The 27647-nt window shown below is 57.0% G+C and overlaps 5 protein-coding genes and 1 pseudogene across 5 annotated transcripts in view; 3 read left to right on the top strand and 3 right to left on the bottom strand.

Moving 5' to 3' along the window:
- Positions 1 to 14: 14 nt before the first annotated feature.
- Positions 15 to 8032, bottom strand: ACA1_061420 (RhoGEF domain containing protein; the record flags this gene model as incomplete). The annotated part of the gene is made up of 30 exons (XM_004339367.1): positions 15 to 109; positions 196 to 288; positions 366 to 513; positions 620 to 742; positions 903 to 985; positions 1100 to 1206; positions 1350 to 1488; positions 1571 to 1617; positions 1707 to 1806; positions 1923 to 2021; positions 2119 to 2242; positions 2303 to 2356; positions 2435 to 2491; positions 2602 to 2718; positions 2889 to 3041; positions 3126 to 3335; positions 3645 to 3695; positions 3786 to 4528; positions 4617 to 4964; positions 5056 to 5469; positions 5584 to 5727; positions 5794 to 6085; positions 6182 to 6369; positions 6434 to 6577; positions 6655 to 6878; positions 6940 to 7088; positions 7182 to 7352; positions 7467 to 7568; positions 7647 to 7751; positions 7850 to 8032. Coding segments are annotated over 30 exons (5007 nt in total), but the record flags the coding sequence as incomplete, so codon positions are not given.
- A 661-nt stretch (positions 8033 to 8693) lies between these two features.
- On the bottom strand, positions 8694 to 11460 carry ACA1_061410 (EF hand domain containing protein; the record flags this gene model as incomplete). Its single annotated transcript, XM_004339366.1, has 13 exons — positions 8694 to 8792; positions 8874 to 8921; positions 8994 to 9062; positions 9171 to 9281; positions 9364 to 9473; positions 9571 to 9601; positions 9690 to 9795; positions 9968 to 10038; positions 10280 to 10432; positions 10514 to 10784; positions 10885 to 11002; positions 11083 to 11149; positions 11404 to 11460. The coding sequence occupies 13 exons, from the start codon at positions 11458 to 11460 to the stop codon at positions 8694 to 8696; spliced, it is 1311 nt and encodes a 436-aa protein (XP_004339414.1).
- Positions 11461 to 11586: 126 nt separating this feature from the next.
- On the top strand, positions 11587 to 13305 carry ACA1_061400 (uncharacterized protein; the record flags this gene model as incomplete). Its single annotated transcript, XM_004339365.1, has 8 exons — positions 11587 to 11658; positions 11778 to 11886; positions 11966 to 12127; positions 12234 to 12407; positions 12487 to 12675; positions 12740 to 12961; positions 13053 to 13155; positions 13248 to 13305. The coding sequence occupies 8 exons, from the start codon at positions 11587 to 11589 to the stop codon at positions 13303 to 13305; spliced, it is 1089 nt and encodes a 362-aa protein (XP_004339413.1).
- Positions 13306 to 13803: 498 nt separating this feature from the next.
- On the top strand, positions 13804 to 26222 carry ACA1_061390 (FATC domain containing protein; the record flags this gene model as incomplete). Its single annotated transcript, XM_004339364.1, has 41 exons — positions 13804 to 13911; positions 13995 to 14826; positions 14937 to 15778; positions 15866 to 16013; positions 16082 to 16294; positions 16377 to 16504; positions 16625 to 16738; positions 16825 to 17022; positions 17108 to 17222; positions 17330 to 17875; positions 17975 to 18178; positions 18264 to 18487; positions 18572 to 18733; positions 18801 to 19024; positions 19097 to 19344; positions 19417 to 19655; positions 19726 to 19908; positions 19998 to 20134; positions 20229 to 20408; positions 20491 to 20627; positions 20713 to 20830; positions 20910 to 21173; positions 21256 to 21487; positions 21565 to 21719; positions 21807 to 22024; positions 22104 to 22360; positions 22462 to 22518; positions 22616 to 22793; positions 22866 to 23006; positions 23083 to 23286; positions 23374 to 23493; positions 23574 to 23695; positions 23781 to 24135; positions 24196 to 24311; positions 24378 to 24482; positions 24615 to 24753; positions 24818 to 24933; positions 25011 to 25202; positions 25305 to 25437; positions 25538 to 25903; positions 26020 to 26222. 41 exons carry the CDS (start codon positions 13804 to 13806, stop codon positions 26220 to 26222), a joined length of 8973 nt encoding a protein of 2990 aa, XP_004339412.1.
- A 130-nt stretch (positions 26223 to 26352) lies between these two features.
- ACA1_061380 lies at positions 26353 to 26946 on the top strand (annotated as a pseudogene).
- A 91-nt stretch (positions 26947 to 27037) lies between these two features.
- ACA1_061370 (BTB/POZ domain containing protein) overlaps positions 27038 to 27647 on the bottom strand; it is a gene marked incomplete at both ends in the record, with an annotated part of 5982 nt that continues 5372 nt past the window's right edge. Inside the window, 2 exons of the mRNA XM_004339363.1 lie at positions 27038 to 27415; positions 27552 to 27647. The exon at positions 27552 to 27647 is cut by the window's right edge and continues 135 nt beyond it. Of these exons, the coding sequence (XP_004339411.1) occupies positions 27038 to 27415; positions 27552 to 27647 (474 nt within the window). The remainder of the gene's footprint in view (positions 27416 to 27551) is intronic.

The raw sequence follows: 27647 nt of genomic DNA, 5'->3' as shown, positions 1-27647 counted from the left end.
GTGCAACAGTGGCTTCACGCATTGTTGAGGATGGCCCGTGCGCAGTTCTTGCCGGCAGCGCCCATCACGCCACCGCCCGGGTGCGCACCCGAACCACACAGGTACAGTCCTGTGCGTGCGCGCGTGCCCGCTCGCGATGTAAGAAATCAACCATCACACACAGGGACGCAGCGAAAAAAGGGGTGTAGTGCAAACCGGGAATCGGTGTTTGGTAGCGGGCGAAGCCGGACGACGGGCGCATGAAGAACAGCTGATTGAGCCCCATGGCGCCGTGGAAGATGTTGCCGCCTGCCCACCCGATGACGCGCCGCGGCCGAGTGAGTTGGGCACCCACAGAGCCGGCGAGCGAGCGAGAGACTACGTACCGGTGAGCCCGAACACGCGCTCCAGGTCGGGAGGCGCCAGGATGTCCTTGAAGATGACCGACTGCTTGAAGCCCGGCGCGTACTGGTCGATGAGCGAGAACACCCTGTCGGCGTACTCCTCCTTGGTCTTCTCGTCCCACGTTCCGCCCTGTGATGAGTGGTGTGGTGAGGGGAGAAGGCCGCGGCCACGTCAGCGGCAGATGGTGGCCAGGCCACGAAGCAGAGGGAAAAGGGGGCGATCGGGCGGTCCGTACGCGGATGTGGTAGGGCGCGTATTGGACGAAGAGGGACGCGACGTGGTGGCCCTCGGGGGCCAGCGTGGGGTCGAGCGAGGAGGGAATCGTCATTTCGATCACCGGCTTGCGCGAGGGCGTGCCCTGATGGTACCATCGGGTCAGCAAAAGTTGAGAAAATGAAATCATTTTAAATTAACAACTAATAAATAACAAATATTAAATAATAAGTAGACAGATAAAAACAGAACCGGTTACAAACAAAATATGAGCGAATAAATAATAAATAATAAATAAAGTCTACCTGCAGGGCGTCCTGGTAGGCGGTCTCGATGTCGGCCATGGACTCGGCGCCCAGGTGGATGGTGCATCGGTGCTGCGGACCCGCTGTAGAACGCGCCACAGGGTCAGCGGTCTACAACTTTAGATATGGCCCAAGCTCACCAAGAAGCATCGCGAGGGGGGGGTCAAGGGGCGCTCTGGCTCTGGTTTGGTGCGCACCTACGCCGGGGGCTTGGTTGGGGAGGCAGGTGAAGTTGGGGATCTGGTTGAGGGCGATGTTGATCTTCATCACCGGCGACGTATAGTCGTAGTGCTTGAGCTGCTGCCTGCGTACACCAAGTAAAAGTCAGGTCGGCACGCACGCACGCACCACTGCACACACACACACACACACACACACACGCATCACCGCACACGCACACGCACACGCACACGCACACGCACGAGAAAAACACCACTTCGTTTGTACCTGAAGCTGCTGGGCAGCCGGGCCTGCGATTCCTGGGAGAGCAGCGAGTGGAACGTGACTTCGGGCGTCGCGTTGGAGATGACCAGGTCGCTCTCCAGCTTGGTGCCGTCCGCCAACTCCACGCCGCTAGCGCCACGCTCTGCGTACCGGGGCCTTTAGTTTTTTTTTTTCGAATATAAAAATTTCTTGTTTGTGGAGAAGCGCAGGTGGTCTGACAGTACCTGACACGATGATGGACTTGACGGCGGCGTCGGTGACAATGGTGACCCTAAGCAGCGCAGGAGACGTGCACGGTGTGAGCAATGCGAAGCACGCACGCAACTCGACTCAAAGGCCAAGCGCAAGGTATGTATGTACCCTTCGTCAGCGGCCGCAGAGGCAATCGCCCGCGAGATCGAGCCCATGCCGCCTTCGACGTAGCTCCACGCGCCCGGGATGCCGTCCGTCTCTCCCATGACTGCCAACATTTTTTTAAACAAGATAATATGTATTTGTTTTGTTAATAATAATAATAATTTTATTAATTTTAAAATTATCAACCATGCATTGTGGCGGGTGGTAAGGGCTGTGTACCGTGATGGAGGAGTACGTAGCCGCTGCCGGGCACTTGGGGGCTTGTCATGGCGCCGATGATGGCATCAGTGGCCAGTGTCGACTTCAACGGCTCGGATTCTGCACGCGCCATTTAGATGTGGGAAACAACGGCCTCGGCCACGGCCACAGCCACAGCCACAGCCACAGCCACAGCCACATGAATAGATACACTTACCGAACCACTTGTTGAGAATCTGTGCGGCGGGTGCCGTGACGATTTCGTAGAGGGGAGCGATGTCCTTGCCCAGCTTTGCGGTCCGCAACCCCAGTCGGGAGAGCGACGCCAGCTTGTCCAGCACCTACGATGATGGTGATTCCGTTGTCATCATCAAGAAGACGGGAGTGTTATGAGTGAACACGTCCACAGAGTCGACATCGAGGCTGTCACGACGTGTGGCGACGGTGGGTCGAACCTGCTTGGGGCTGCCCGAGAAGGGCGACTCGCCCAGGTTGGGCGGAATCTCATCGATGAGCGGGTTGATAAAGTGGACCAGCTTGTCGAGCATGGCCTCGTACTCGGGGTACGCCTCCGCATCGGCCTTGGAAAACTATATGTAGTATTCAAGCAAAGCAATGTAGTGTAAAAACATGTAATGTAGATAATGTGGTGAGCAATAGATTGGCTTTGAAACAACGTTGGGCGGATGGGTAAACTCACCTGAGCGATCGCGCGCTGGGTCTCCTCCATGGTGCCGCCGCCCATGAGCAAGTAGCGTCCATCGAGCAGAGGGGTGAATGACGACGGGTTCCTTTGATACAGCTTCACTCCATACTTCTACACAATTCACACAACACACGCACCACCGCACACGCACACGCACACACGACACCGCACACGCGACACAGCACAAGTCAGCGGGCGGAGAATGTCGGGGCGTCGTTTCTGTAGAATGCCAAGTATGTGCGGGAGGAGGCGGTTGAGGGGAAGATGAAAGCGGTACTTACCTCCTTGAGCTTGAGGTCCTTGAAGATTTGGGGTCGGAACAGGCTGCACAGGTACGACGCCCGCGAGAACTTGTAGCCCGGCAGGAGCTCCTCTGTCACCGCCGCCCCACCCACGACGTGCCGCCGCTCCAGCACCGCCACCTTTTTGCCTGCCTGTCGAGCGCCCAAAGATTTAATCTCGTTTCCTCCATTGCTCAATCGATTGAATCAAATGAAGTGAATTGAATGGGAGGGCACCTTAGCGAGGTAGGCAGCGGTGACGAGGCCGTTGTGTCCGCCGCCCACAACGATGGCGTCCCATTTGCGGCCAGACACTGTGGCCGAGGCGGCGGCGGCTGTAGTGTATGACCGCACGCTGCGGGCCGTAGCAACAACCCCGCTCCGTACAACTTGCTGCTCGCGCGACACCGACCCCAACACTCGACGCATGACTCTCGACCTACTCTTCTGCTCGGCACAACAAAATGGACCAAGCCCGGCCGAGAGAACATAATAGCGACAAGCAATATTGTCGTTTTTGCCGACAACATGTCCCGCACGTGCAGCCCAGAAGTCAACAAACATCAATAGGGGGAGACGAAAGTGAGAGAACCCAACGTTGTATTCTTCTTCTCCCGATTACTGTACAGTTCGCGAGCTGCATGCAGGTGCTGTGGGTCTAGTGTCGCTCCTGTGTGGAAAGACGGTTTAAAAAAGTGAGTGAAGGCGAACTCGCGAGCGAGGTCGGAGGTGGTCATTTCAAGGAGACCAGGGTACCTTATCTCCGCCGCGGTGCAGCAGATTCTTGAAGCTGAGCCGCTGCGCAACCTGTCCATCACCACCACCACCACCCGACACCCCAGCAGCACGTTCAGCCGAATGCACACCGGCGTAGCAGGACGGTGGTGTGACACGTACGGAAAGCTGCTTCTTGGGCGTGGGCGATCCCTTGGCGCTGTCGCTGGCGCCCTTGCCCTGCGGCGTCTTCTCCTTGTCGTGCGCGGCGCTTGCGGCCGGTGGCGATTCGGAGTCCGAGCCGCGCGCGATCGCGGGGCTGCGCGGACTCGCGGCGCTGCTGCTTGAACCCAGCCTCGTGCGCGAGCGAACCGACAAGCGCGGAGTGGTGTCCTCGTTGCCCGCTGACGTCGCGCCGACCACCGGCGAGTGCTTGCTCTTGAGCGTTGCGTACTTGCGCGGGCTCTGCCCCGTGGCCAACCCTGGTGACCCTGTGGGAGTGGCCGAGCCGCTGCTGCTCTGATCGGGCGACTGCGACGGCGACAGCGGCGGATCGAACGGAAGCAGGGCCGCGCGGCTCTTGCGCCGGCCGCTGATGGTGAAGCTCTTGCGGGCCTTGCCCGCAGTCCGGATTGGCTCGGCGTCTTCGCTGACCGAGCGGCAGGCCGCCATACCGTCGGCCCTGGGGCTCGGGGACTTGGTGGTCTTCTCCATCGCCGCGCGGGTCTTGAGCCCGCCCGCCGAGAGCGACATGGAGCGGTTTTGCTTCGACTCCAGGGCGCCGGGGCTGTTGAGCAGCGCCAGCAGCTCCTCCTTGGCGCTGCCCTCGTGCGGCACCGCCCCCATCTGGGCCGAATTGCGCGCCGACGACGGCGTCAGTGCCGGGCTCTGCTCGCCATCCTCCTCTACCGCCGCACCTCCCCCATCTGCACACCATCGTCATCACCACCCGCATGCGAGTTGGTTAGCAACCAGCCTGGAATCGATTTCTCAACGTAACAAGGTGGTGTGCACCGGAGATCTCCTGCGACTTCCACATGTTGCCGACGCTGAAGCTGCGGGTGAAGCGCTTCCATTTGTTGTCGCGCTTGGTCGTTGGTTGCTGCTTGGCCGGCCCGGCCCAGTCGTTCTCCTCCTCGGACGTTTGCGCGTCGGAAGACCGCATGCCTCCGGTCCCACTCTCCGCGGAGGCAAGGGCCGAGGAGGCGGCCTCGATCGTCACACGGGGCGAGGCCGCGCGGGACGAGGCCGGCGAGGGCGCCTCGGAGTCCGAGCAGAAGGAGCCGTGGCGTCGCCTTGACCCGATGTGGTCGCGCTCGCTCGCGCTGTCTGAATCCGCGGAGAAGTCCACGCTGCTCCGCCCTGCGCACACGAACCGAGAGGGAGAGAAAGAGCGAAGCGTTCGCCGCTTAATTCTTCGTTTCCCTAAAGTACGAACCGGGAGGGGGAGCACCTTCGGACGCAGAGTCGTCGTAGAATGAGGAGTACGACGACTGGGACTCGAGGCCCCGCCGCTTCCCCAGAGTGTTGCGGCGGTTGCGAAGCGAGGCCTTCCGGCGCGGCGATGCGCCGGTGATGCTGTCGGCCGATGTGGTGGTCGCCACGCGCGGGCTGGGTCCGGACTCGCCGCCGCCGTAGGTGGCGGGCGGCGACGACAGCAGCTTGATCCGCTTTTCCGTCGACTCGAGGCGCAGCACGCTGATCGCACTGTCCACGGACTGCGATTGACGCGACCCCACGGCGTGCGTCGGTTGGGAGGAATGGACCAGGAGGGCCTTCTTCTCCGTCAGCATGAGCGAGTAGTTCTCTTCGATATCGGGAAAGCCCTCCACGCCCGACACATCGACCTGCTCCCACGCCAGCGATTCTACGAAATAAAATAAAATAAAACAAATATTAATGGCTAACAAGAAAAAACAAGAAAAAGAGAAAGAACGAAGAGAGAAAGAGAAAAGCGAAGACGATCTTGGGGATCGCGTACCGGTGCGAAGAACGAAGAGCAGATGTTGATTTCGATTGCCGGGAGACGAGGTTCCGCCCACGAGGAAGATATCGTCCCCGTACGCACTCGCCTTGTGTCCCGCCAGCGCCGGAAAATCGGGACCGGCAGTCCACGACATGTCCTCTGCACCACAACGCGACGTGGTGTCAGCCAATACACGACACACACGACACACGCGTCAGCGGGTACCGGTGTTGAGAATGTAAATTCGACGCGAGGCCTCGCCGTCTGAGCGCCGACCGCCGACCACGAATATGCGTCGACCGACCGCTGTGGCCGAATGACTGCAGAGGCCGGGCGGCGCCTCGCCGGTGGTGGTCGCCGCGGTGTTCCATCGCCAGGTGCGTGTGTCCAATATGGACACCTCAGTGTAGTGAACGCCGCCATCGTCCTTGCCGCCCAGCACATACACACAGTCTTCAACGAGAGTCGCCGAATGGCCACTCCTGGGTCCGAGCTCAGCTGAATTGGCCAGCTTGGCCTAAGACACAAAATCTCACGTAAGCCTCGTGTGCGGTCGTGCGGTGGTGTGCGTGTGCGTGTGCGATGTGTGTCATAGCTCGGGAGGGTGTCGCACCTTTTCCTGGAGCCAGGTGAAGTTCGAGCACTGGAAAAGATGAACGTCACCTAGGGCGGCACGGCCGTCGATGCCTCCAATGAGCACGATGACGTCCTCCCCCTCGTGCTTGATCGCCGTAGCGCTGTGCCCTCGCCGCGGTGAGGGACCCTTGCCGGTCTTCTTCCTCCGCATCCACGTCAGCTCGTCTGTTAAATAAATAAATTTATAAATAAATAAATGATAAAACACGTGATAAAAGCAAGCGCGTACTGAGATCGAGCGTCCAGAGACACTTGCGGAAGCGGGCGGCAGTGGAGCCGCCAAAGAAATACACCATGTCACCGCACCGGGCCGCCGCTGAACCGTGTAGCCAGAGCCTGCGCTTGTCCCCGAGTGGCTTCGTTTCCAGGTCGACTGCGGCAGAAAAAGAGAACAGGGTGAGCCTTAGAGAGCTCGAGAGGGAGGAGTTATAGCTCCGGTGTGCCACGTACGGGTCCACTTGTGCTTCGTGTCGCCGATGGCCTCATCGAACTTGGCTATCCACTCCTTGACGTGCGAGGGCGAGGCGACGGTGACAATGAGCTTCGACTCCTGCGGGCTGGCGTTGAGGCTGGTCAGGTGACACGTCAGCCGGAACGAACAACCGTTGCTCGACTCCTCGGGCTCGACCGTGATCGCCGACACCGACGACAGACACTTGAACTGCATCATACGCCTGCTGTGACAAATCATCAGTGATGTCTAAAGCACGAGCGGCATAAAGCGCTCGCACGTACCCTCCTCTTGACTCCTTTTCCTCCTCTTTGGCGATGATCAAGATGTCGTTGAACAGGTACAGGGTGCGTTCGAGCGTCGACGCGACGCCCTGCTTGGTCAGTACCACTTTGCCCTCGTGGATGAACCGGCGGTGGGGTTGAATCAGCTTCTGCGCGCGCGCACACACACACAACGACGGAAAGCATTCAGCCTCTTGGTTCAATGATAGAGAATAAGTAATATGAGAAGAGGCTGCGTGTACCTCCTTGAGGCCGTGTAGCTTCTTCTGTATTTCGGCGAGGCGAAGGAAGTTATCGGACGTGCGCTTGCTCTGGTCGATGTACTGCGCCAATTCGCTGATCATCTGCACCGCTTCGCCCAGCTTGGCGTGCTCCTCCGTATCCGTGACCGGATCAGTGCTGCGATGCAAATCCTGCACGGATTGAGCACAACTGTCAGTTCGCACATGTCCTGATGCGCGTGTTGCGTGTTGCGTGCTGTGTGCTGCGTGTTGCGTGTTGCGTGTGAACGTGTTTCTCATGATAACCTTGAGTAGTAGGATGTAGCGGGGTATTCGTTGGATGGGCATCACCAGCAGCGACGACAGATCGTTCCTCTTCAACTGCTCCAGATTCTGGGCCTTCGTTTGCTGCGTACAGGGGTGGTGTGAGCGCAATGACCGGCAGTTGAAAGTACTCTTGGGGGGCTTGTGACTGGAGGTACGCACCTCGAGCCAAGCACGAAAGGTCGCGTTGGCCTGCTGCTTCTTCAACTCCTGCAGGGCGGCTCCATAGTTGTTGATGTACGACGTGTACAGCTTCAGCCCGGTGCCCTGCGCACAGCCCAACAAACACGACCCCTTGAGCCAACCGCACAAGGGCGCGCACATGAGGTGTGGCGCGTGTGTGTGGTGCAAGGTGGTTCATGTACCATCCGGAGAAAAATGTCGCCCAGGGGCGAGCCGGACGCCGAGGCGGCGGAGAGGTCGGCCAGGAGCTGAGAGTTGAAGAAGTGAATGGTTTCCACGTCCGAAAAAATGCTTCGTACGCTGTGGACATCGATCACGCCCCGGCCTGCCTTGGCCAGCTCCTTCAGGGGTTTGGCGTAGGCCTTGAAGAAGAAGAAAAAAATAAAAAATAAAAGCACGAGGCAGTGAGTGCGACTACGCTCCGACGTAGTTCCAGGGCGAGCAACACCAGGGCGCCCGAACGACATGAAAACAAAATAGGACTAAATAAATAAATAATAAATTAATAATAAAAGAACGAAAACAAAGAACGAAGGGAGAAACAGGGAGGAAAGATGAGCAATGATGGGACGAACCTGAACGAGAAGGGATAGAAAGGAGACATACGCGCGCTCCGTTTCTATCACTTCGTTGATGATGTGCTTCCGTTTATCCTCCTTCGATTGCAAAACGGCGGATGGGGAGGGTGCAAGATGGTAAGCCCTCCGAAATCTTTACTTGCCAGGCGAGGGGCAGCGTACCATCATGGAAGAAAGAGCTGCGGGAACCACCAGCTACCTTGGATGAAAAACCGAGATGTGGTTTGTTCACGTCCGCGAGCCGTTGTTGTCCCGAGTTCTGTTGGAGCTTTTTGTTGTCCTCTGTTCACTCCGGTGACCAAAAATATTACGAGCTTTCTTGTCGACAACGCAACCACCTGCACGAGGTTGAACAAGAGCCGATCTGGGGGACAACTCTCGCAGCCAAGAGGCTGCAACTGATCCCGCCGGCTCTCATCAAGTAGTAGTAGTGGAGGTCCTGGCAATGTCACTTCTTCCGTCCGGCAGCGGCGAGCTGCCGCTGTGTGCTGGTGATGGCCTCGTCTGACTCCGGGGTGGTCAGCTTCCCGCCGACAAAGCCCTCCATCTGGCCGAGCCACACAAGATATGTCGCATCAGAGAATGGACAAACAACAACAACAACTTCTCATGGGATGATGGTATGCACCTGCCGTATGAGCGGGTAGTCAAGCAGCTCCAGCAACATGGCGGCAGTCTGCATACATACATTTAGTTTAATAAATGGGTGAGCCGCGGCTCCTCGGTTTAGATATGTCCAAAAGCGCACCTTGGGGTGCTGGGTCTTGCACTCCTTGTCGGCCCTCATCGCCACCTTTCCAACAAACTCTTGCAAGTACTGCATTGCAACCACAGACAAAGTTAGTTTTGTGCGTGTGCGTGTGCGTGTGCGTGTGCGTGTGCGTGTGCGTGTGTGCAGACACATTGTTCGCGAGGTTTGTCATACCGAACGCAGGACTTCGTTGGTCTTTTCCAACTCTGCAATCCTCTTCTGTGCTTCCTCTCGCTTCGCAGGAGCGCCAGCTTGTTGCTCGAGCGCATTTGACAGCACCACGCCCTGTAGTCAGATCAGAGAGACGAAAAATCAAAACCGATGCCAAGACATCACCACTCACACGCAGTGAGATTGCACAACTCACCTTATTGAGCCATTGCATGCCGTTGAGGAACTCATCGTAGGTGATCACTCGACGGTTACCGGCCAACTTCTGGAACAGGGACGCCACTTCTTCCCGAGTTGCTCGGATTCCTGAATGAGCGCGCAAGCGGTTAGTGAGCAGCAGACGCCTTTGTTGACTAGACTTATCGGTAAACCAATTCTATGTAGGATTGGGTGGATAGCGCACCCAGCTCTACAAACACCGCGTTCAGTTCATCCTGCACCAGCAAACCGGGGTCAGCCCAGCCGAGCTTCGTCAATCAATGGCATGGAGAGAATAAATGAAACGAATTCATCGGCACGTACCATATCAATGGATCCGTCTCCGTTCTTGTCGCACAGGGAAAACAGTTCGCGGACGTGGCCGACCTCCTCCTGCTGCACACCCTGCTGCACGAGATCCGCGAGCGTCCTGCTCCGCACCAGGGGACGTGGAATTGTATGCCCCTTGGGCGATGGCGACGGTGACGCAACAGCAGCCGTAGGACGGTGGATCGTGGGGGAGGACGCCAGCGGCGACGCCGGAGAACTAGCGGCGTGTGGGTTGTTTGAGTTTAGTCGCCACGATCGTGTTGCACGGGCACAGGGCAGCCTTACCCGGATGGTCGGGGCATGTCGCGAGCGCCAGCCGATGCGCGCCGTGCTTGCGGACTGACTGTGGGGGCATTCAGCCTTCTGCATCAGGGTGCGATGTGAGTCTTCCGGGCTTATAAGGAGCAAGCCCGGGCATTGATGTACTGAGGCGGGGGACTGGCCGACTTGACGGGCGCGGGCGCGGGCGAGGCAGGTGCTGGGGCTGGGGCTGGGGCGGCTCGGAGAATGTACAGGCCCTAGAGCGAAACTGTTAGTGTTACGGGTAAGGGAGCAACAGCACAGCAGCTGGAGGGCGCCCTCACCTTGCGCAGACCCTGAATGCCGGTGACGAACTGTTTGAAGGAGAGGGTGCCGGTTTGGTCGTCATCGAGCTCGTTGAAAAACGAAATGAACTCTTCCTTGGAGGCCTCGACTCCCTGCTTGTGCAGGAAGTTCCACATCTCCCTCTTGCTCACCTGTGGTTGAGAGCTCAGTACACCACTAGTATCCTCAAGGTTGCACGCAGCAGAGGTAAGGAGTTGAGGTGTAGTAGATACCGTGCCGTCTTGGTCTTCGTCGCACTCTTTGAAGAACTTCTTCATCTTTGCCAGTTCTCCTTCGCTCAGGCCACCAGTCTCCTCGATAAACTGAGTGACGCTTCGGGTGCGGCCGAGCCGCCTTGGACCAGGCGGAACTGATGACGACGAGGAGGCAGAGCCCGGAGACGCAGGGGCAGGTGAGGAGCCGTTCGACCCGGGCGGCTTGCGGACTGGCACCGCGCCCGAGGACGCCGTGATGCGAATGGATTTCTGTATCCACTTGAGGCCACTGCGGATAGCAACGGCACGATTTCGTAGAAGAGCAAAGTGAGTGGATGAGCAATCAGGGCACAGCGATTGTCAGCCGTCATAACACCGCTCGAGTGTACCTGAGAAAGTCTCCAAAGGAGATCATTTTGTCGTTGTTGGTGTCCAATTCCTTGAAGAGTTGTTCAAACTCTTCCTTGCCCACCTGGAGGCCCAGTTCGTCCATCACTTGCCTCAGCTCTGTAGAGAAAGAGCCATCAACAAATCAGACGACAGCAGCCAAGGGAGCCCGAGCTCGGGTGTACAGGTGCGGTACGTACCAGAGGCTGCGATGTTGCCGTCACCGTCAGCGTCGCAAAGATCAAACAGCTCTCGCATGACTGTTATCTGATAGCCACAAACAGAGCCAGCGAAACCGTTAGCAGGTCCGAGCAAAAAGGCCAAAGAAGCGAGAGCTTCAAACCTGTTCATCGCTGAAGTCTTGTGCAAACTACATGTGGCGGAGTTCGAAACAGTAAAAGAGGTCAGTTGCGTGTAAGCCCGCAGGCAAAGCCGAGGGGGGTGCAGGTACAAAAGTAGCAAACAAAAAAAAAGAAAAAAAAAAGAACTGAGGCAAGTGACGGACGTTGCGAAGAAGGTACCAACTGAACGGACTTGGTACGCTCGAAACGTCGGTACTGGGCTGGGCTTGGCTTCATTGCGTCCTGCTCTGCTTCTCCTTGGCACTGAGCGAAATGAGCAATAGAGGGAAATGAACAAAGAAATTCGCGTTTTCATCTTTACTTTTTTTTTATTCTAAAAAATTGGCCGCAGCTGCGGAGAGGATGTCGGCTCTGGAGGAGGTGAGGCAGAAATGTAACCTGCTCGCCACGTCCACCAAGGTCAAAGAGCGCAAGGTAATTAGTACTGGATCTCGAGTTTGATCTTGCATTTTATCTTCATTCTTTGAGTAGCAACTGGATGGATTAACGATGGAGAACACTGAAATTCATCTTCGCGCTCATCATGCTCACAGGGAAACTTGGCCGAGCTGCTGGCACTACTCAGTCTCGACAAAGTGTGCCAGCAGGTGGACCAAAGCAGCGTCGCCGCACTACTCAAGCCCTCGGAGGCCCGAAAGAAAGGTGCTCATGGTGCTCTGCTCATGCTTGGTGTTGTTCGTTTGTGTCCACCACCGACCGCCACCATCGCACATACGCTCAGGGCATACGACCACATGGGACGATGTGGTGCGTGCCGTGGTGGCCATGGTGGAGAGCGAAGTGGAGCACATCCAGTCATCCAAGCGCAAGGCCGCCAAGCCGCCGGCGTTGAGGAAGGACGTGCTTGATGCTCTCAAGAATGCGCTCAAGATCGCTGAGCAACGTACGTCCGTCTCCTCATTGCTGTTTCTTCTCTTCTTCTTCTTCTTCTCAGCTACCCGTCAATGAAGAAGCGTCTTTCAGCAGCTCACTTCGATGTATAATTGCAGGCGGCCCACGGCTGTTCCTCTCGATCAAGGACCTCACGCAGCACTTCGTACGCATGCTGTGCCAGAGCGACGCCCAACAGCAGCCCTTCCTGAAGGAGTACAGCGATCTCCTATGCGACTACATTCTACCCGTCCCCAGCTACTGCCAGCTTGCGAGCTCGAGCTTCTTCGAAGGTTGGTTGACCCTCTGTTGGTGTTGGCTCCTGGTGTAAGACTTGCTGCAGCTCACATCAATCGGTCGAATGGGGTACAGAACTGCTGGCGCTGTATGGCGAGTACCTGCTGTCTACTCCCTCATCCGCCATCGAACATCAAATCTACGCTCGCACCTACCATTGCCTCCTGACTCATTACCCGATGGAGTTGGCGCCCTTCTTCACCAAGTTCTACGCCTTCTTCAAGAAATACTTCTCCGAGCACATGGAGGACAACAAGCCATCAGGTGAGCCCCCCAGCTCCCAGCGCTCCTCAAAGCTCACTTCTGATCACACTTTCTTCTGCTTCAGCTACGCTGTTGTCTGCCCTCAATTATCTGCTGCAGACCTGCGCGATGGACGAGGGGTCGCGTGCGCGTCAGCTCGGAACAGAGCTGCATGCCACCTTCCTGAAACGGTGGGACACCCGGCAGCAGCTGCTCAAGGAACAGATCGTATACTTCTTCCGGCTTCAGCTCCTGCTCCACACCTCCTTCACCGGCAAGATCCTGTCTACCGCCAATCCTGCTGTAGGTGCGTTACTGTAGTAATTCCTCTCTGGGAACTCGCGACTTCGTTTCCAAACTTTCTCATTGTGTCAAATGGTTCTTATTGTGATGCACAGAGGCCAGACTGCATTATGGCATCGATTACCTGGATACCCTGTTTGACCTGGTGACGAAAGAGCTCGAGAGGAGTGCAGGCCAGGCCTACCAGCTTCTCTCCAGGTACGCTATTACAATATGCGTTTTGTTTCCGCACTATTTACCACGTTGTCCATCGATCAACACATCTCGTTTGCAGCAACCGGATGCGACAGTCTCGCTTCAACGAAGAAGACCCTCTGTTCCTGGAAGATCGGTGGCGATCCTTTCTAGAGTTTGCTGTGGATGTCTTTCTACACATGGCCCATCGTCGGGCTTGCATGACGGGGCCTTCCTCCCAGGAGGTAGCTCCCCCTTCCCTTTCGCTGAAGTATGCCACCATCTCAGCATCATCAATTGACACAGGAACAGCTTGAGTCCAGCGAGGAACTGAAACGCAAGAATCAGCCCACGCCCACCAAAGCTGAACCCGAGACCACCAAACCGCGAAAGCGGCGGAAACAGACCGACGTGTTCGAGATGATGGCATCGGCTCTCCCGTCTCCCGCGGCGCTCAGCGCCACCAGCGGCAGCAGCAACCTACTGGCGCCGACGATAGCAGAAGGCACTAGCTCTTCTTCTTCACCTTTTCTACTTATGCGGTAGCTTATCTTTCTTCGGCCGAAAACAGGGCGACGAAGCAGCGGCGGCGGCATAACCATCATCGGAGCAGACGACGGCGCCTACGTTCTCTCGTCTTCGGTCCTGCCATGGCTGCAGCTCCTGACGGTCATGCTGGGCAAGCACCCGTACCTCTTGCCGCCCAGGTATCACCTTCAGGGCGTTGGAAGTCTGGCGATGATTCTCAAGGGCGATCTATCCGACAAGCCCGAAGTCGAGGTACGCCGCTCCTGACGGCCTCTTCTGTTTTCTGTCTATACGTTCGCAGAGCTGAGAACTAGATTTCCGTGTCTTACTTCTAGGCCTGGACACTCGCTGGGCTCATTGGGCTCGTGAAGACCGTTCAGACCACCTACGCTGGCGACCTGATGGAGTCGACGGTGCCAGAGCTGGGCCTGATGGCCCACACCAGCCTCTTCGAGCGCGCGCCGCTCAAGAAGACCGAGTCGCAGCGCAGGCTTGTGGATCGAGGCACGGTGGGCATGCTCTGGCAAGGCGTCTGGGAGACGCTGGTACGCAAGATGGCCTACTACAACTCGGGCAGCGTCGAGCTGGCGCTGGCGCTCATGAAGGAGATTCTCGACCACGATCTGGTCGACGCCAAGCTGGTGGGCGAGTCGCAAGGCGAGCTCTGGAAGGCCTCGCTGTTCAACGAGCCCGCCAAGTGCGGCATCGCCGCCATCGAGTTCGTCATCAGCTTCCTGCGACGCCATGAGATCAAAGACGCGGCCGCGGAGTGGGGCGGCCACGCCGAGGTGGCGCGCGGGCTGAAGAAGCGACGCTACGGCGATCCCTCGACCGATCCGACAGCGGCGAAGGACAACAACGGCCAGATCACTCAGAGGGAACGGCTCGTGGAGTGGCTGCTCCTGTCTCTCAATCGCGACACCATCAACGTCCGACTGTCCAAGAACATGCTCAAACCGATCTCGCCCTACCTCATCGCGTCGGCCGTCATTGCGCTGATCCGACCGGGGCCGTCGCCCGCCATCAAGGATCCTTTCGACGAGGAAGAAGTCCTGAGGAGCTCGAGCCAGGAGTCCCATCCGTTTCGGCGGAGTGTTGCGGCTGCCTCGCTCAACTTTTCGATTCCTGACCACCCCGCTTTGTTTGTCGGCATCGAAGACTACACCGGTACAGTGGCCAACCAACCAACCAACCAACCAACCAACCAACCAACCAACCAACCAACCAACCAACCAACCAACCAACCACTTCCTTACTCTTCTTTTCGCAAAACATAGGAGTGAGCTTAAGTGAATCGCAGATGGTGGAGCGGAGACTGGCGGAGGTCTACTGTTCGCGCAAGCTGTACGCTAGTGACCAGCTCTGCGCGACCCCGGGCGGCAAGTCGGCGCCGACCAAGCACCACTTCGGCAAGAACCAGATCTCGGTGCCTTTGCGCATTCGACTACAGAGCAGCTGCATCGAGCTGCTCTGTGGTCGCACGGACGAACTGCTGGGCCTCGGTCGTGCCCTGTTCGACAGCGCCCAGAAGCTGAAGACGATGGGACTCGACAAGCACAAGCTGATGCTCGTTCTGGTGGAGATCTGCAACCTCTCCCAGGTCATCGTCATCCTTCTTCCGCTCCTCCTTTCCTCGTCCGCGCCGTCGTCTTCGTCGTCCAAGTCAGCCGACTACTCCCTGCTCGCCGTGGACGTGGAGCGCGTGATGACCCTGGCCGACTCCTCGCTCGCCGCACTGCTCGACTTCCTGGCCACCAACGTGCCGCTGCTCACCACGCACCCTCAGCTCCTGCACCAGCTCCTCCAGCGGCTCTATTCGCTGGTCGGGTCATGGGCTGCGTCACGCAGCGGCTCGCCCCGGGCAGTCGCCTCCACCGGCGATCGTCCGCGAGGAATTAGCAACTCGGCCACACGACCCGAAGGAAAGACCCGCAGAGCCGAAGGAACCGACCGCACGCCTCGGGGGAGCGATGCCAGCTTTGCGTCGTCGATTGAGAGCGCGAGTAATCCGCTGGACCGCTACCAGCACCTCCTCCAGCCGCTCACGGCCTTCCTGATTAGCTACCTCGACGAGTACTGCGCCGCAGTGCAAAAGCAGAGCAAGGAGAGTCAGGGCCAGGTACTAAAAACCCTCTTGTTGCCCAAGTGCGTTGTATAATGACTGAAGTGTGTGTGTGTGTGTGTGTGTGTGTGTGTGTGTGTGTAGGCCCTCATAGCGACGAGGTCTCACTCTCGATCAGACACTGTGGACCTGGATTTGATGGAGGAAACCCCAGTGGTGCAGAGCCCCATGCGAGGAGGTCGAGCCAAGCAGGAGAGCTTCGGCGATACAAGTGCTAGCGAACTGGCTTCCAGTACTTAGGCCCTTACCTCCGTCCACTCGTGCCACAGAAGCTGACCCATCTTCTTCACCTCTCCGAAGGCGAAATGGCCAGCACGCCCAACGACGACTGTGTACTGATGGCAGCTCGCACGATAGCCAAGATTGCCACGTCGCAGCTCTGTCAGTCCGTCGAAAGCATCGGTGATGTGCTGATGGAGCTGTTCAAGCTCACCCAGATCGTCAACTTCAAGTTCGAGCTGGCTGCACACCTGCTGGACATTTGCAACAGCAAACCAGCGCTCCAGACGTCCGGTACGACAATCAACCGCAATACCCATAAGGTGGTTTGAACATAGCAGAGCGCTAGCTCACACTTCTAAATGATGGGTACCAGCTGCTCCCATCGACAAGGACAGCATGTTCTACGACGACAGCGTGTACCCTCCTGCGCTTCCGCTGGATGACGCGCGTCTCGCCGGAAAGGACCTGGGCCATGAGACCAAGGCCAACTATGTCAAAAAGGTACCGCATCATTTTGGCTTTGTGTGCGTGTGCGTGTGCATGTGCGTGCGTGTGCGTGTTCTGCTCAATGCGTGTGCACTGACTCTATGTTGGCCTGGTGCGTATATTTCACCCCCAAAGGTGTTGACGGGCATCAGACGGCTCACCTCGCAGCCGGACGCGTTTGGCCGGGAGTCCGTACGCCGGAATCTGCTACGAGTTGTCGAGCGCGTTATCGGTCTCCTCAACGCCAAGGTATTTGAACGCTCTTCTCGCGGCGCCATATGGAAACAAATGGACACCATGATGTGGTGCCCTTCACTGAACCATGTGCCTTTCAGATCATCAGCTCGGAGGACCACAGGAAGTTTGCAATCAAGATCGGCACCGCGCTGCTCAAGACCTTCGTCGCCCTCTGGGAAAACGGCAAAATAAGCTGGCCCACTCGCGTGGCCCTGGCGCAGTGCGTCCGTGAGTTCCTCAACCTCGAAGAGGAGGACGGCGAGGACTTCTCCGAGGTCTTTCTCAAGCTGCTCCAGGTACGTCGGGACTGGTCTAGGCCCCTTCTTTTTCCTCCAAACTTTTCCACTCACTCTTCGTGCCCGGCACAACACCGACACAAAGGACCCGAGCTATCAAGTGCGCAAGTACATGAGCCGGGCGATCACCCTGTTCTTCTCGCTCTACCCGCACCAAGCCCAAATATTCAACGACTTGTCGCCCCAGCTGCTGCCTATCAGTGCGTGTGCCCGCCTCCCCAACGACACAAGGGTCGCGGTTCTTCTTCCCGGCGCTCTCTCATTTTTTCAACTCTTTTTTTTTCACCCTGTGCGTGTGTGTTCACAGGCAAGTACCATTCCGAGGAGGGCAGAGTCACCGCCCTGCTCACGCTCGGGGAGATTGCGTGCGTGTCGCCGGACAACGAGCAGCGCATCCTGTTCGAGCTGTGCGTCATCAGCGGTAGCGGTGCTGAAGAGAAGAAACCCGCACCCAAGGCCGCAGCGACAACCAAGTCTTCTCGCAAGGGAAAAGAGAAGAAGCGCGACGGCGACGACGAAGAGGACGAGATTGAAGATGACGACGAAGGCGGCCGAGACGAAGCAGAGGAGATGTCCGACCTCGTGGCCTACATCATCGAGCACATCGCGCTGACGCTCTCCTATCCCTCGTCTCAGTCGCTGCTCTCCGACCACCTGCCCTTCCTCCTGGGCCGGTGGTGCGAGGCCAAGTTCCCACTCCACCTCTTCCCGATTCACCTCCTCAACGAAGCCAGCCTCAAGGACTTCCTCAGCCACTTCGCCGCCATCCTGCTGCCCAAGCTCGTCTATCTGACCGACCGCGACAACCTCGAGCTCGTCGCACAACAGTTGGCCGTCACTCCCGAGAAACTCGGTATGCTCTCGTGTGCGGTGTGTGTCAGTGGTGTGTGCGTGTGCGTGTCGGTCAAACACACAGCGTGAGGGCTTATGAAGTACTTTCTGCTCTGGACAGTGCTCCAGCATTATCCGGCCATCTTTGCGCAAACGTTTCCGCTCTACTACGCGCCGAGCAAGGAGAAGAAGGACCTGGGCATGTACATTTGCGAGACCTTTCTGCCGACGTTTGTGGGTGCGGAGGTGGTGAACCAGCTGATACCCAAAGAACTCGACACGATCCTCATCAAGCTGCTCGACCTCACCAAGATCCAACTGTCTGGTACACTCCATTGGTGTTTGATATCAATGCGTCTCTCGCTACAGCTCAAATTGTAACCTTACGCTTTCCACCATATTTACTGCAGTTGAGGATAGCGAGAGTCAAGAACGGTCTGCGGAGAAGGAGGAAGAAGAGGACGAAGATGACAGCAATCTCTACTTCTCCGCCGACACCATCAAGAACGTACTGAAACACTTGGCTCAGGGGTTCAAGGTGGAAGTGGTTTCCCTCTTCTTCAAGACGAAGGACCGAGTGCAGAAGATATTGCTACACCTCAACCAGCGCTTGGCTACCGCCCATCGGCGCCAGGTACCACGCAACTCAACTCTCTCAGCTTATGACAGTTGAGCCTGCTCAACTCTCGTCCCACTCTGCGGCTTCTGCTGCTCGCAGGATCAATTGAGGGCCTTCCGAGTGCTAAAGTTCTTCGTCGAGATATTGGGCGATAACGCCTGCACCGCCAGCGTGCTGCGTGACGTCATTCATACCATCCTCCGCTCGATCAACAACCCCAACCTGGCTTCGCTCTCTTGTGACCTGCTCAAGCAGATAGCGGTACCTTTTTCTTTCAATTTCTTTGCATTATATTTCTGTTCTGCTGAACTTTGCCTCCATTCAATAGACACTCGCGCTGGAGAAGAACGGCAAGAGGTTGGGCCACCACCTCAAGGCCATCGTCACTTCGATCGTTCCGCTCGCGCAACGGGTCAACAAGCCGGGTCAACTCGAGGCCCTCTCGGTGCTCTCGCTACTGATGAAGCAGACCCAGATCAAGGACGCGATACTGCACCTGGACCCATTCCCGGAGAGCTCCGTATTCGCAGAGATCAACAGAATCTACTACAGGTACCATATTATTTATTATTTTTTGTTCTTATTTTGATGTCTGGCCTTCACTCATGTTTGGCTGCATGTTAGTATGCGAGGCGAGTACAGCCTGGCCGGAGAGATCGAGCGCTTCATTCGCACCTGGGCGGGAGCTGGGACGGGCTCGATGGCACACAAGGTCGCCGCGTCATCCGCCATCTCCGTTGCGACGAAGATAGCTTCCCTGGCGCATCTCAAGAGGCTGCTCAAGACGTCCAAGACGGATCTCACTCGTCTACTGAAGCAGGCGCAAATGCCCTATTTGGGACAGCAACAGCAACAGGCACCTTCCTCCGAAGGTACGTCAACCAATCAATCAACCAACTGCACTCTTGTCTCTCGACGTTGACGAGTTTTTCTGTTGATTGCAGTTGCCTCGCAGGGCGCCGAGACACAGCAGAGCCTGATCGATCGGTTGATCTGGGAGCTCGTACAGCTGTGCGCTCCTCAATACGACAGCGCGATCCAGCAAATGGCTGGTGAGTGCCTGGGCGAGCTGGGTGCGGTTGACCCCTACGCCATCGCCTTCTCGTTCCCGCATGACGCCTCGCAGTCGGCTGGTGGTCCCCCAGGGCGGGCGTCCAAGGAGCAACAGACCAAGGCCGCCAAGGTACCGTTCAATTTATTTCTTTGCTGTTCTGTCTCCGTGCTAACCCTGCGCGCGTCGAACCGGCCGACAGATCTCTATCTTGGAGCTGTTGAATGCCTACCTCACCGACACCGATGTCGACGTTCTGCACATGGCCTCCAACTGTCTGAAAGCAGTCCTGTGCACCAACTCTGGCAACAGCGCCCTCAACGCTCTGAGCGAAGAGATCAAGGAGGAGCTGATGCCCTACCGCCCCTCGGTCAAGAACGCCAAGGTACATCCTTTCGTTAGTTTCTTTTTATATTTCTTTTAATTTGTATCAAGGCTTGGCTCCTTAAAGTTGCGCGTATCTCTGCTTCTCAGCCTCCTGCCTTCCCGTATGCTCTCCCCGAGATCGCTCTTTCCACGGCCGATCTCTGGTCTCCGCACAAGTACAACAGCTACAACGAATGGGTGTGCCACGTTGCCTACGCGTTGGCCAAACACGCCGTGAAGGACAGGTTCGTTGTCTTGCACTCATCAGCGCTGCTGGACCAAAAGCGCGTGCGCGGCAGTGACTTACATTTCTTGTTTTTATTACTTGATCTCGGGCAGGATGCTGCATTTGTCCGCTCCGATGTGCCTGAAGAAGCCCGAGTTTGCTGAATTTCTCTTCCCCTTCCTGGTGATGAACGTCATCTGCTTCCCCGACGACTCCACAATCACGCTCACCACGGCGTCATCGAGCACCGCTTCAACTATGAGCCTGGCTGCCTATGTCTCGTACAACTTGAGGTGCGATGCCTCGACCCTTTCATGCGCCCGTACACCACCATTACAGGAGCGCCAACACTCACTCACTTGACCACTCCTGCAGGACCTACATCCTGTGTGACGCTAACACCAATACTGAGTCGATCCAGCTTACGCTGCACACGCTCAATGTCTTGCGGAAGCAATTTATGGCACAAGGCGAGGAACCCGAAGAGCCCATTGTCACATCGAAGAAGCGAGGTACCTATCGCTCAACCTTTCGGCCTTTGCTTCCTGGAAGCGTTAGTTCTCATTTGAGTCGTGCGTCTTTGATGATGGACCACAGGCGACTTCAAAGCTCCTCCGGAGAAGAAGGGAGGAGCAAAGAGCGGTTGCCAGAGGTTCTGGCACACGGACTTCTGGAAGGACTTCAACTTCCTGGACATCGCACGTGCGGCTCAGAGGTATTATTGATGCTGATGCTGATAACGACGATGATGTAGGTGCTGTCAGCTGATACACTAACCTGAACTCCCTTAACAGGTGTTCGGCCTACCTCACCTCGCTGCTATACGTTGAGCTGTGGTGCGAAAAGGAGATAGGGCAGCTCCAACTGCCACCGGATGAGTCCTACTCGCGCTTCCTTGATGTCCACGGCGGCGGCAGCAGCGCAGGCAGTAGCAACGGCAGCGACAGAATGGCGGTGGTCGACCAGGACGAAACGCCCCCCTACATGGAGCTGTTGCTGGGGATCTATAGCAACATCAACGAACCGGACAGCATCTATGGCCTTCAACGAAATCAGAGGTACCCCCTTTTTAATTTATTCTCTTCATTATAACTTCTCAGCAATGGACTGACACAATTCCTTTTATCACTTGAAATCCAGCATCCACTCGCGAATCAAAACCTACGAGCACGAGCACGATTGGAGCAAGGCCCTGGGCGCATACGATATGACGCTGCAGCACTCCGGCAACCGACCCCCGCTTCCGCTCTGTCAGGGCCTGCTGACTTCACTGCAGAGACTGGGCCACCACCACCTGCTGGAGGTGTACCTGCGCGGCTTCGCCGTACAATACCCGAGCCACTTCCTGGATCTCTCCGAATTCCAATACGCCGTACGCTGCTCTCCTCCAACTTTAAGGCTGACACAGTTTTCTTACATTCCTTCCTGTACCGCACCACATTTGTACAGGAGGCCTGGCGTACGTGCAAGTGGCAGATGGACTGGTTCCGTCATTCCGTCAACCCACTCTTGTTCACGCGGCAGTCGGACGAGGGCGGAGATGATCAAGCGCAGTCGCCTTCGAGCAACTCCAACTTCCACATGGGATCATATCAATGTCTCAGGTGCGCAACACACACACACACACACACACACACACACACACACACACACACACACACACACAATGCTGATCAGCCAGTCGTACCCAGGTCGCTGCATGATGGCGACCAAGCCGTGTTCTGGAAGAACCTCCGTAAGACGCGTTTGGAACTGGTGCGAGCAATCGGCGTGACCAGTCTGGAGAGTACCAAGAGCGTCTACCCGGCCTTGGCCAAGCTTCAGTTCCTGGGCGAGATCGAGCACGCCTGGAATCTTCGCTGGGGGGAAGACAAGCGAATCGACGCGACGCCTTCGCCCATGACCCCTGGTATGTTAGGAATTCGCGCCCAGCTTTGCCACCACCCACTGCGCATCTAACGCCTGAGAGGGGCGACAATCCATGGCAGGCACGAGCGCTGGGCTCACTCTACGCACGAAGCGGATCCCGTCGGCGGTGGAGATGGACAACCTGCTCAGCGGCTGGCGCGAACGGCTTTCGCTGATGGAGAACAACTTTGAGCTGATCGAGCCCCTGCTCTCCCTGGGCACCACGCTTCTCAAGATCCTGGAGAAGGGGGAGTACCTCCCCGCGCAGCTGAGCACCTTTGCCCAACTGGCTCGCAAGGCCGAGTGCTTCCAGATCGCCTCCAACTGCATCCATCAGGTACCGCGCACGCACAAACCGCCGCATCGCGTATTTGTCTGTTTGACTGATTGACCTCCTTGTTATAACTCCTCTTCTAGCTCAAGCACGTAAGCCACCAGGATGCGGTCAGTAGCGTATCCTGGCGTCTGGCCGAAGCCCGAGTACTCTGGGACCAGGTGCGCCTTCTTTTTTCTTATTTGTTGTTCTTGTCTTATCTGGAATCTGACTGACAGCACATGGTCCGGGGTGGTTGGTGATGTGTATATAAAACAGGGCGAGGGCGACAAGGCCATCAGCATCGGCAAGCTGTTGACCAAGTCCCTGGAAGAGCTTTACACAAAGCACGTGGAGGTTGCAAGCCGCGGCAAGGCCAAGGCGACTGAGAAGGGAAGACCCGCTTCGCTTGATGAGCGCCTGCTCAGGGCCTACGCAGAGGCCACCTATTGCACAGGTAACGTTTGAAAGAGGCTGAACCTCCCGGCAAGGCAACTGTTCATCACCTGATGCACATTTATATGCGCAGGCAAGTGGCTCGCCGAAACTCGTTCGGAGAGCTCTTCGACGATCATCAACGACCACCTCCAGAAGACGGTCGAACTCTATCAGCACTTTGATGATGGCAACCGCGGTCGAGCCTACTTCACGCTGGCTCGCTACGCTGACGGTACGTGCCGTCGGGCACCCACGCTGGACCCAAGTTCTTTTGGGGCGGTTGCTCACTAACTCTCGCACGTTATCAGGGTTGTACGGACACTTGGTTGAAAAGCTCAAGTCAAGCGAGTGGGCCATGTCGCAAGAGCTACGCAAGCAAAAGGAAAGGGAGCTGCAGCAGTGCGAGAAGCTGCTCGAGACACGACCCAAGGACAAAGATCTACTGCGTCACACCATCGTGCTGCGCCGACAGTGCGAAATCGACAAGTCCGAGAACCGGCGCCTCGAAAAGGGTACAACCCCGTGCCGCCCCATGCCTCCCAGTGCAATTGCCCTCACCCAACCAACGCCTCTCGCTCTGCTGCTATGTCTGTGGCCAGATCGCGAGGAGCTGTTGCATTCGGCTGTGGAAAACTATTTGAGGTGTCTGCTGAGCGGGGACAAGTATGACATCAGGGTCATGTTCCGCCTGTGCTCGCTCTGGTTCAACAACCCATCAGGTTCGTGATATTGTTACGACTACTTTCCCACCACCTTCTCTCCTCACACCTTCTTTCCATCCTATGTTGCACCTTGGCAGACCCAACGGTGAACTTCAAGCTCAGTGAGTCGCTCCAGGAAGGGCTGCCCTCCCGCAAATTTGTGCCGCTTATCTATCAAATCGCCTCACGCATCCATGCCGCGCCGACCGAGATTGCCAAGGTACACGTTTATTGTTATTATTATATTCTTTTATTATATAATTATGCTTTTATTGTTCTAACCAAGTACGCCGATCCAACAACAGGCCGGAGCGTCGGACAAAAGGAGAGGCAAGGCCAGGTCGGTGGCGGGCAAAGTGACCAAGTACGTGGGGCGCAGCAAGACCAGAGCCGCTGCTGCGGCTGCTGGCGCGAGCAAAGGCAAAGGCAAGGCCAAGCAACTGGGAGACAGCGAAGAGGAAGGGGACGAGACCGGCGGAGATGGCGGCACGGCCAACTTCCAGGACGTGCTGAACACCGTCATCGAGGCCATCGCGGTAGACCACCCGCACCACGCCCTGTGGCAAATCTTCGCGCTCTCCAACGGCGACCGCGTCGTCGCTGCCCAAAAGAGCAAGAATCGCTACCTGGTGGACAACGACAAGGCCACGGCCGCCAAAGGTTGCCTCTTCATCAACTCCCTTCAAGTGGTCCAATTTCTCATTTTTTCCCCCGACACAGATCTGCTCAATCGCCTGCGGGCGACCAAGCACAAGCAACTGATTCAGGAGATGGAGAAGCTGATAGGGGCCTACATCGAGCTTGCCTTCATGGACGTCTCCAACTACAAAGGCGAGGTATGTTCCACTGTGGTGCACATGAACCGGCTTGGAGAGTACTCATCACTTTTTCTCCTCAACAAGACCAAACCGATACCTTTGCTCGGTTCGGTACGCAACGTCCGCAATCTCTCGCTGGTGCCCGTGCCGACGATCAACTACGACGTCAGTTCAGACGCCAACTATCAGGTATCCGATGATGATGATGATGATGATGATGATGATGATGATGATGATGATGATGATGATGATGATGATGATGATTATCTGGCCAACGTTCAATGACTAAACAAGACTAAAATTGTGCTGGGCACCACACAGGGAATGGTCACCATCAGCAGGTTCAGCGACACGTTCAGCCTTGCCGGCGGTCTCAACTTGCCAAAGATCATCGAATGCATCGGCTCCGACGGGCAGTACTACAAACAGTTGGTCAAGGGTAAGAGCCCCACTCCCGCGAGTACTGTACTCGACAAACAGTTTTCTCTGCTTTTCGTTCACACCGTGTCATCGTCACCGGGCAGGTTCGGATGATCTGCGTCAAGACGCGGTGATGCAGCAGATGTTCCTCATGGTCAACATCCTGCTTCGTGAGAATCCCGAAACGAGGAAGCGCCGCCTGCGCGTTAGGAGCTACAAGGTGTGTGTCGTGTGTGTGTGTGTGTGTGCGTGTGCGGTGGTGCGTGTGCGGTAAACTTACCTCAATTACCTGCGCAGGTGATACCTCTGACGCCGTGTGCGGGTCTGCTGGAGTGGGTGCAAAACACGATCCCGCTGGGGCAGTACCTCATCGGCACCGCACGGGACTACAAATCGGGCGCGCATGTGCGGTATCGGCCCAACGACATACTCTCGGCCGACTGCCGTAAGGAGATGCAGGAAGCCGCCACCGCCAAGAAGAGGCGCAAGGTTTCGTCCGCTCATCCAATCATCCGATTGACCGCCACACATCGCTGCTCTTTTTTTTTAACACTTCTTTTGCATCTTCTACTTCTTTCTGTTGTTGAGCAGGTGTTCGATTCGGTGCTGGACAGGTTCAAGCCGGTGTTCCACCACTTCTTCCTGGAGCAGTTCCCCGATCCTCCTCTGTGGTTCGAACACCGTCTCAACTACATCCGCTCCGTGGCCTCGTCTTCCATCCTCGGTACTCCTCCTCCTTCCTAATATTTCTGAATTTTTATATGAATATGTTTATATATAAAAAATATGTTTATAATTATGATATGTTGTGTATGTTATGGTAGGCTACGTGGTGGGTCTGGGCGATCGGCATGCGCAGAACATCCTGATCGACAAGGCCACGGCGGAGGTGGTGCACATCGATCTGGGCGTGGCGTTCGAGCAGGGCAAGACCCTGCGTACGCCCGAGGTGGTCCCCTTCCGCCTGACGCGGGACATCGTGGATGGCATGGGCATCACCGGCTGCGAGGGGGTCTTCCGGCGGTGCTGCGAGGAGACGATGCAAGTGCTGCGGGCGTCTCACGAGTTCCTACTCACCATCATGGAGGTCTTCATCCACGACCCGCTCTTCAAGTGGGCACTCTCCCCCGTCAAGGCCCTTCAGCTGCAGCGAGAGGACAACGAGCAGAACGAAGGCATCCAGGAAGTTGGTATGTCTTTCTATTTATTTATTGACACTATTATTCTTATTATTTATATTAATTTATATTATATAATAATTAGTATTATTATGATTAGTTTAGTTGATTTATCTTTTCCGGCCCAGGCGATGCCGAGTCGGGCGGTTCGTCGGGGGCGAGCGGCAACAAGGACGCGGAACGGGCGCTGCTTCGACTGAAGGCCAAGCTGCAGGGCTACGAGTACGGACAGGCCCTGAGTGTGGAGGGTCAAGTCAAGCAGCTCGTCGCCGAGGCCCAGGACCCTATTCGTCTTGCCGAGATGTTTGCTGGCTGGGCACCGTGGCTGTAAACTCCAGGCCTTCGCGTTCTTGTTGCGCACGCCGCGCACTTCCAAATTTTTAACATCTTTTTCTTGGAAGTGCGAGAGGCCAAAAAAGAAGCCACCGCGACCCCTTCTGGGGTCCAGCTCTTCACACACCATGGACCATCGCCCCGCTTATGTGCAACTGCCCGACGGGCACCGTACGGTGGGGAGGTCGGTCTCGTTCAACGGCCTCGCGCACACCCGCCACCTGCCGCCCGACGCAACCAGGTTCACCCGTCGACGACCGCCGGTGGGCCAACATCGACCCGGCGGGCGAGTGCTGCGTGTGCGCCGAGGACCGGACGGGTGCGTGTGCACCAAGCTGCGCGTGTGCGAGCAGTGCGCGCTGGCCAAGCACCCCGACGGTCGCTACAAAATCCTCCGGTGCCCCGTGTGCAGGCGCGACACGGGTATGACCTGGCATCCCTACACGACCGTGGAGAAGATCGTGGGACCCCTGGCCGAGGGTCAACACACCGTGCAGGTATTTTGCAGGACGTTGCGCGACTACACGTACGCGCTCATGGTGCACCCCTCGTGGACGGTGGAGACGCTCAAGGCGATCATCCATTCGGCCTTGGGTCCGTACCCCGATCAGCAGCGCATCATCTATCAAGGCCGCCAGTTGGAGGATTCGCGAACGCTCGCCGACTACGGCATCTCTCACGACAGCGTCGTTCACCTCCTCGAGCGACTGCGCGGCGATTAAAAAATTAAAATCGCTCTGCTCCTACATTTTTCAGAATCCTCTGCTCCGTCTGTGTTCTTGCCGGTTAGAAGAATGGAATTCCAAGAATCTACTAGATACCACCGAGGAAGGCCCAAGCGGCTGCAACGCCGACCATGACGCCGAAGACGGCGCTGGCCCTGCCCAGCGGCTGGCGCGAATCGGCGAGCGTGGGCAGCACAGTGTTGAAGTAGACCTTGTCGTTGACGTCTTCGTAGTCGGCCAGCAGAGCGTTCCGCTTGCGCCGCCGCTCGTGCACGATGCCCAGCACTTCGGCCCGCAGCTCGTCGCTCTCGATCTGCTCCTCGACCCCGCCCGCGCTGCCGGGGGCCGCGCGAAGGACGGCATCGATGTGGTCGTACTGGGCCGAGAGGGCACTCAGGCAGTAGCGCCTCAGGTGCGGCGCGTGGTACGTATCTCCCAGCTGCAGGAAATACGGAATGTTCTGCTCCTGCACAGACAAAGGGTCAGTCGTGTTGTGTGTCGTGTGTGTGCGTGTGCGTGTGCGTGTGTGTCTCTCTCTTGCTCTGCGTGTGTGCGTGCGTGCGTGCGTGCGTGCGTGCGTGCGTGCGTGCGTGCTGCGGTACCTCCATGACTTCGACGATGAGCTTTTCGCACCACAACTTGAGGGTGTCGAGGCCGTACTTCTCGGCGGTGATGAGCACCTCGACGGCCGTCTCCTC

The sequence above is a fragment of the Acanthamoeba castellanii genome, assembly GCF_000313135.1.
Source record: "Acanthamoeba castellanii str. Neff unplaced genomic scaffold scf7180000084599, whole genome shotgun sequence".
NCBI lineage: Eukaryota > Discosea > Longamoebia > Acanthamoebidae > Acanthamoeba > Acanthamoeba castellanii.
The sequence above is the reverse complement of the archived record's forward strand: the minus strand, read 5'-3'. Positions and strand labels throughout refer to the sequence as shown.